We start from the raw sequence: 8,824 nt of genomic DNA, 5'->3' as shown, positions 1-8,824 counted from the left end.
GCTGGTTTCTTCACTAACTTCTGGTTACCTCCTGAGATGGACCTTCCCTGACCAATTTTTCTTAAGAAGATCTTCCTAGTTTTTCTCTATTAAAAATCCGGTTTTCCCTACAATTTGTAACTGTATCCATGTTAGTTTTCTTGCTCATTGCCTGTCTCCTTCTCTAGACTGCAGGCTCCATGAAGGCAGAGATCAGCATCTGTTTGTACATCAGTACAGTACATATCCTGCACCTGGCACATATGGTTGTTGTTGTCAGTTCCTTCAAGTCAGTTCTGACTCATGGTGACACCATATGTGCAGAGTAGAACTGCTCCATAGGATTTTCAAGTCTGTGACCATTCATAAGCAATCACAAGACCTATCTTCTGAGGCACCTCTGGGTGGTTCTGAACTATCTACCTTCTGGCTAGTAATTGAGCACTTAACTGTGCTACCCAGGGACTCCTCCATCTGGTGCATAACAGGTGCTAAATAATGATTTGTTGACTCTTGAATGAATAAGATTACTCCAGAATTCTGATATATAGTCAGACACCATTCAATTTAGTTTGTAATGAATAACTAATATTTGCCTAATACTGTGATAAATGTTGGGGGAGTCACAGAGGCAATACAATGCTCATTATTCTATTCCTTCATATAACCCATGACAGGCAGAAAAGAGGTAGGAGTAAAAATGATTGAGGAAGTCCCAGAGTTGTGCTATTAGAGAGCAAGCCAGCCTGACTCACATGGAAGTAAACATCTTGGTGATCATTGAGATAAAATAGGAAACACCTGGGCTTAGTTCATATCTCCCCTCAGGTCTGAATATCTCCATGTTAAGCTGTACATATATGTATTATTGCTCTTAAGAAACACATATATCACAAAGTAAAGTTTGCACTATTGACTCCAAACTCCCTGAGGGCAGGAACTGGACCTTCCAGATCTTTTGTTCATAGTATTAGCATGCAGTAATAAGTTAATAGGCAATAACATTGTTGTTGCAATTAACAAAAGTAATTGGGGAGAATAGTCTTATTTTTGCCAATTATTTAGGTAGTGCTTCTAATCCTTCCTTCTGGCCATCAAATAATTCCTCTTGCAGCCTATTCTCATTTTATGTGAAAAATTAGCTGATCAGAGCCTTTCTTCTATTTTTCCCTTAATTCTTCCCTTCCTCCAACAAAGCATCCTCAACAGTTTCAACTCTGGAGGCAATGGGTCGAAAGGAAGAAGATGACTGCAGTTCCTGGAAGAAGCAGACCACCAACATTCGGAAAACTTTCATCTTCATGGAAGTGTTGGGATCGTAAGTCCTGGAACTGGGGGTCCTGAGCCAGATTGGGGTGCATACTGTGGGGGGTTGGAAAAGAAAGTGTTGTACTGGTGAACTGGAACTGAGGCTTGCCATAATACAATTTCAATAGCTCTAAGGGACTCAGGGGTTGTGCAACTGGTTAATAAGATCAGCTGATAACTGAAAAGTTGGTAGTTTGAGTCCACCCAGAGGCACTGCAGGAAAACGCCTGGTGCTCTACTTCCAAAAAATCAGCTATTAAAAACTTTATGGAGGACAATTCTACTCTGACACATATGGGATCTTCATGAGTCAGATTTGACTCACAGCAACTGGTAAGGAATCTGTGGAAAATGCTTTAGTCTCATAGGTGGACCAGGGGAGGACACCTTGGGGTAATACAGAGGACAAATTAATGTGTGCAGACCTCAGGGAACTTTCACCTTTCACCCATTTTCTGCCTCTTTCTCAACCACCCTCAGAAAACTTATTTCCTGATCTATGCCAATTGGGCATTCTTGCCCTGATCAAAGAAGAGAGAAGTTCTATAGCACTTGCAGAGATTCATTGACCCTAAGACTTCCCGGGAGCTCTGGTAGCATAGTGCCTAAGGCACTTGACTGCTAACCAGAAGGCTGGTGGTTCAAACCAGCCTTTTGGCTGGGCAATATACTTCTGTAGTAATACCGCCTTGGAAACCCAAGGAGGGGTCACTATGAGTCGGGGCCGACTCGACAGCACATAACAACAACAACAGGACTTTCCTGGGTCTCACCCAGCTTCTTCATCCCCCTGGCAGTGAACAGGTCAACTCTGTAGTCAGCTGTAGGTGGACGAGAATGGGCTTCTAAGGCTCAGAGAGCTAAGGGGTTACAGAGCACCTAAATCAGCTCCCACAACCACCCTCTTCTCCCTATTTAAGTGCTTTGGTTGTGTTGGAAAATAAAGTCAACCTGCAGTCCAAACTTCTACCAGCCTTCAAGGTGTCTGTGTCTGCCCCTTGACAATGATTACACAGCTTGTAGACTAGAAACAGCTCATCTGGAGCTGAGTCCCCATTTATTTCTGCATCCTCTCCAAAGAGGCATGCAATCTCTGATGCAGGCAGGTCGCCATTCACTCCAGGTCACAAGCCTCCTCATAACCCCAGCTGGTCAGCTAATTAGTGTAGGTTAATTGGACATGGGCAGTGAGAAGTGGTTCGTGGGTTGTCCATTCAGGCAAGCTTTCTCTTTAGCCAATTCTGACTAAGTTTAGCTCCACTCTGCTCTGCCTAGGAGCAATGACCTCAGGCAATGATGACAACCCACATACTCACTTCAGACAGAGAGGAGCCAGGAATTGCCCTAAGAAGAGATCTCAAGGGCCTCCACAAGCAAATAGGGCTCTCAGCACAGTGAAACATGCTCAGCATCACTTCTGGTCATCAGTGTTGGGCCTCTGCCAAGATGGAGGTAGCTAGAAAGGTTTTTTGGAGGGGGGGAGCAGGAGGCATGGAAGGCTCATGCATGACTCAGAGATGATTTGGTAAGCATCCCAAATGCCAAGAGAAGGAAGAAGGAAGTCTAACCGCTCAGACTTATATTGTAGGACTGGGAACAGAGTGGTCCAAAGAGACGCATTTGCCCTCACGGAGCTCGTTAAAGTCTACCTCAGTGGCTTCTAACCCTGGAAGAATATCAGAGCCACCTGGAAAGCTTCCCCTTCTAACTTTTTTTTTTTTTTTAACTTATATACTACCCCATGTGACATGATAGAACTGCTCCGCAGGATTGTCTTGGCTGTAATCTTTATGGGAACAGATCACCAGGCCTTTATCCAACAGAGCTGTTAGGTGGGTTTGGACCTTTTGGTTAGGAGCCAAAGGAATTCCTCACCAACTCTAGCCCCTAGTAGCCACTAATCTGCATACTGGCTCTATGAATTTGCCTATTCTAGATGTTTCACAAGGAGCTTTGGTGGCACAGTGGTTAAGGCTGCTAACTGAAAGGCTGGCAATTTGAACCCACCAACCACACCACAGAAGAAAGATATGGCAGTCTGCATCTGCAAAGATTACAGCCTTGGAAACTCTATGGAGCTGTTCTACTCAGTTCTATAGAATCATTATGAATCTGAATAGACTTGATACAACTGGTTTCTTTTTTTAGATGTTTCAAATAAGTAATATTATATAATATTTTGTATTTGTATCTGCCTAATTTCACATTTGCATTCAGAGTCACCTTGAAAGAAAGGCTTGACAATCTATTTCCAAAAAGTCAGCCATTGAAAACTCAATCGAGCACAGTCCTACTCTGATACACGTGGAGTTCCCAAGAGGTGAATGACTCAGTGGCAACTGGTTTGGTTGGGTTTTAGCTTTATTTCACTCAACATAATGTTTTCAAGGTTCATGCATGTCATAGCATGTGTCAAAGATTCATTCATTTTTCTGGCTGAATAATATATCCCATTGCATGTATATACCACACTTTGTTGATCTAGTCATCTGTTGATGGACACTTGGGTTGTTTCCACCTTTGGCTGTTGTGCATAATGCTGCTATCAACATTGATGTACAAGTATCTGTTTGAGTTCCTGTTTTTAATTCTTTTGGGTATATACCTAAGAATGGAATGGCTAGGTTGTATGGTAGTCCTATGTTTAACTTTTTGAGGAACCACTGTTTTCCACAGTGGCTGATTTCTCCAACTCTTAATTATAAAATTGTTTAAATATAAAAGAAAAGTGAAATAATAGCATACTGAATATAAATATACCACCAGGCTAAATTCAACAATTATTAATATTTCACCGTATCGTCCCACACACACACACTGTTCCGGTTATCTAGTGTCACTCTGACAAGAAATATACCACAAATGGGATGGCCTTAACAAACAGGAGTTTATTCTTACAATTTGGAAGCTTTAAGTCCAAGTTCAAAGTTCCAGGCTCTAGGGGCTGGGTAAAAGCCCCTCAACCTTGGGGTCCAGCTCTGCCTCCTGCTCCCGGCCCACTGGAGCTAGAGGCATTTCTTCACTCAGACAGCTGTTGGATGCTGAGGCTGAGAAGCCCCAAGGTTGACAAGTAAAAAGGCACAGTCTCTATGTTACCAAACCACACAGCAGGCCATTAACTTAAGTCCATTGTAAGTCCCAAGGTCGGCAGAGCATAGCAGGCTGCTGAGCAACGACATGGCTACATGCAGGGTCCAAGCATGCCAAAGGCTAGAGACCATTCCCAAAGCTCCTGCTTATATATGGGAAGCAGACCATATCCCAAAGACAGCTACTCAGTTGCTTGTGGTAGATCCCACCATGGAGTTGATTGCCAGTCTCATCATGGGGAATACTACTACCAGCTGCCCAGCCACTTAACCAGTTTTTGTCAGTTTAACAAGCATTCAGTGGATGCCTAATAGCATTTTTCAAATCAAACGTTAATTGCTTACTTGTCTGTTTTCTTCACTAACCTATTGGCTTCTTAAGAACAAAAACATCCACTTTTTCTCGAGTGTCTAGAAAGCCATTGGTGCTCAATTAATCTTGGTTGAAGGAATGAGTGAATGAATAGATGAATAGAGCAAGCTCTAAAGGCTCTGATTAACTCAGATCCAACAGCAGCTGAGGAAACAGGAAACTCAGTCACAGGAAACACCAAGTATTTTCTAAAGAAGATTTTTAAAGTCCTAAAATTGCTTGACTGTTATTGGGCCTTCATTAGAGAATATCCAGATGGCAGGGGAGAGGTTGGCTCAGCTGTTTCCTCACTTACACACTGCTTCTGCTTATTTTAAAAAAACAAAACACAACAAAAAAACAGTTGCCATTGAGTCGATTCCAACTCGTGGCAACACCATGTGGGTCAGGGTACAAATGCACTCCATAGAATATTTAATGGCTGAATTTTCAGTAGATTGCCAGGCCTTTTTCCAAGGCACCTCTGTTGTTGTTGTTTGCCATCGAGTCGGCCCGACTCCTAGCGACCCCTCCTTGGGTTTCCGAGGCAGTTATCACTACGGAAGTAGGATTGCTCAACCTTCCTTCCGAGGAGTGGCTGATGGGTTTGAACCGCCACCCTCCTGGTTAGCAGTCAAGTGCCTTAGGCACTATGCTACCAGAGCTCCCAAGGCACCTCTAGGTAGACTCAAATCTTCTGCCTTTCAGTTAGCAGCCCAGCGTTTTAACTGTTTGCACCACCCATGGACTATTCAATCCCCTAACAATATTCAAATAATAAAAAAAATAATACTTAATCAGATGGCACAATATTAATGAAAACTAACTATCAGCCACTCCCCACTTCATCTACCTGTTTGTTTTGCCTCCAGCAATGTTCTCTAGCCAATTAGAACTAAATTTTATCTCTTCGTGTCTTCTCCTCAGAGGAGCTTTTTCAGAAGTTTTCCTGGTGAAGCAAAGGATGACTGGAAAGCTCTTTGCTCTGAAGTGCATCAAGAAGTCGCCTGCTTTTCGGGACAGCAGCCTGGAGAATGAGATCGCTGTGTTGAAAAAGTGAGTGTGAGCTGGGATTGGCAGGGTGCAATTTTGAGATCACAATATTTCCCTCACAAGTTACCTTCAACAAGGACTGGAGCTGGATTTCCACACCCAAAGGCACTCTTCCCTTTGATTGAGTTGATTCATGGTCCGTTTGGTCAATCAGCTAAGTTTAGTCAGACAGCTGTCTTGACTGACTTTTTTTGCTTAAGCAAATTAACTAGTGAGGCCACTGGTCGCAGAGTTGATTTGAGCAAGTAGGCTGGAGAGTAAGTAGCTCAAAGGAACAACACCAGTAAGAATCAAAAATTAAAAAACAGCATAAGGTTTGGAAATTTGGCTCAACTTGTACCAAAGCAAATGTAGATTAAGCACCTAGCTACCATGATGGAAACTACGCTGACAAATTAGCAGAACATTTGCAGTGGAGCTCACACTACAAACCCTTGCAGACCTCCTATAGTGTGCCAAAAGTGCATGAGGCATCAGGACCCAAGGATAAAGTGGACAAAATTCCTCACCCTCAGGAGCTCACATTTTCCAGGCAGAGACAGAGGTTGTTGTGTGCCATAAAGTTGATTCTGACTCATATCAACCCCATGTGACAGACTAGAACTGTCCCATAGGGTTTTGTAGACTGTAATCTTCATGGGAGCAGATCACCAGGTCTTTCTCCTGTGGAGTTTCTGGATGTGTTTGAACAGCCAAATTTTCAGTTAGCAGCACTAACACTGTACCAACGGGGCTCTGTAGACAAAGAGGGGACAAAACAAAATCTGATCCTGTCCAATGTGAGTTTCACCAGCAGAAGGCAGAGTTTGGAGGAGACAGGGATTCATTTTGCCCCATGTGTGATTGTATGAAGATGACTCATTAGCTACATTTTCAGAGAAAAGGGACCTTGACAGATGAGTAAAATTTTGTGGGCGCAAGAGGAGCAATGCACAAAAGGAGGAATAAGAGGGGAAGTCAGGACAAGATGAGCATAAATGTTGATGCAGAAACATGGAAAGACTGTTATGCAAGAATAAGTATTGGAAGCCCCTGAACTTAGAATGAGCAGCATTAAGGGACAGAAGATGAAACTAAAAAGGTGAAGGGAAATATGATGGTAAAGCCTTCTGTGCCATAATAATGAAGGTTGACATTATTCTGTAGGTAAAGAGAAGTCATCAAAGGATTTTAAGTAAAGGGGTATGATCCAAATTATATTTAAGGGACATGGCTCTTAAGAAGGTGGAGGTTGGATTGGAAGAAGCAGGCCTAGAGGATGGGAGACTGATTAAAAAACTTTCACAGTGATCTCAGTAAGGGACAAGGATAAAAGCAAAGGTAGTGATAGAATTATGTGGTGATGAGGAGGCTGGATTCAAGACACATTTGAAAGAGAAGAGTGATTGTATTTGGGTTGGCTGGTAAGAGAGAAAAGAAAAGCATTAAAAATGATCCTGACTGATGGTTGCACACCATAATTAATGTGGTTGATACCACTAAATTGTACACTTGAAAAATGTTTATTGACAAATGTTGTGTTATATATATACACCACAATAAAGAAAAAATTAATAAAAAAAATTACACTGAGAAAGAGTGAGTAAGTGGACAGGAATATCATTGCTGAGAAGAACACGCTCAGCATTTCTCAAGCTGAAAGAACTGAAGTCAAACCTCGAGATGCAATATTGAAATATTCTATAGGCAAAATATTGAATGATGTAGGAAGCATCAAAAGAAGATGGAAAGAATACACAGAGTCATTGTACAAAAAAGAATTGGTCGATGTTCATCTATTTCAGGAGGTGGCATATGATCAAGAACTAAAGGTATCGAAGGAAGAAGTTGAATCTGCACTGAAGGAATTGGTGAAAAACAAGGCACCAGGAATTGACAAAATGCCCACTGAGATGTTTCAACAAACGGATGCAATGCTAGAGATGCTTACTTGTTTATGCCAAGAAATTTGAAAGAGGCCTACGAAAGCCAAAAAGGGGTCACTATGAGTTGGATCTGACTCTACAGCAGTGTGTTTGGTTTTTGGTTTGGTAACAGGATAAATTCTAAATTCCTTAGACTTGATCAATAAGATGGCAATCTGAGAGGACTTCTGGTAAGATGGAGAAACAGGCAGACAAACAACACAGACCCTCTCCAACAAAGAAAATAAAAACAAATTGACAGAGATACAGAAGATAATCCTGGAGCCCTGAGCTTTGAAAGGAACTATACAGAAGTGGATTAGGCACCAACTAGTGGAAAAACCTGAATGAAAACAGTGAGTACACAGATGGTTGGAGCTGCAGACTGTCAGCTACTCTGACGGGACCAATAGCCTGAATATTTCCCAGTGCTGTTGGGACCTGAGAATTGACCTAAAGATCAGCCCTGGTCACCACGGGCTGCAGGGATGACTGCACTGGTGGCCTATGATTAGGAAGGGAAACAGAAAGGAGGGAGACAACCCAAACTGTTGACTTTCTGCTGTCCTGAGGGTGCAGCCATTTTGATTGTTTACAAACAGTGGCCCTTTCAGATATTTAAAGTGACCAAGGGCACAACCATTTTAAATCTTTACAAGTGGCAACCATTTTGGATTTTAAAGTGATAGCATTCTCATTCAGATTCCAGGGACTTAAGAATAGGCTCTGTTTGCCAAGGTTGGCAGGAACATACAAGAGGCTGATAACAGGAAAGGAGACAGGTGGGGAGTGCATAAGTGCTGTCAATTAGCGAATAGAGGAGCACAGTACCCTGTTTGCATAGATAACATACAAACAAAACAAAGAAAATGAGAATCATGGGCAAGTCACTCCAATAAACAATCACCAATTAAATATAAACACAAAAACATCACAATGTCTTGGAGACAGCAGAGCATCACAGTCCACACAAAGAAGCAAGATAAAGCAGGAGAAACAAGGGACCAGGATACAGACCCAAAACACATCCTTGAGGAAGACACAGCATTGGAACTCCCTGATAAGGAATTCAAAAGAATTATATTTAGGTATCTTCAAAGGATTGAGAGACAGATCAAGGAAAACACAGAGAAAACCCT

General features: G+C 42.3%; 1 protein-coding gene across 1 annotated transcript in view; it reads left to right on the top strand.

Annotated features, from left to right (window-relative positions):
* The first annotated feature begins 1,205 nt into the window (after positions 1–1,205).
* Positions 1,206–8,824, top strand: part of CAMK1G (calcium/calmodulin dependent protein kinase IG) — a 24,961-nt gene continuing 17,342 nt past the window's right edge. Inside the window, exons 1-2 of the mRNA XM_007953077.2 lie at positions 1,206–1,297; positions 5,656–5,784. Of these exons, the coding sequence (XP_007951268.1) occupies positions 1,206–1,297; positions 5,656–5,784 (221 nt within the window). The remainder of the gene's footprint in view (positions 1,298–5,655; positions 5,785–8,824) is intronic.

The sequence above is a fragment of the Orycteropus afer genome, unplaced genomic scaffold (genome assembly GCF_000298275.1).
Source record: "Orycteropus afer afer isolate SDZICR_OR568_19922 unplaced genomic scaffold, OryAfe1.0 scaffold00013, whole genome shotgun sequence".
NCBI classification, from domain to species: Eukaryota; Metazoa; Chordata; class Mammalia; order Tubulidentata; family Orycteropodidae; genus Orycteropus; species Orycteropus afer.
This window is presented reverse-complemented; position numbering and strand designations above follow the sequence as displayed.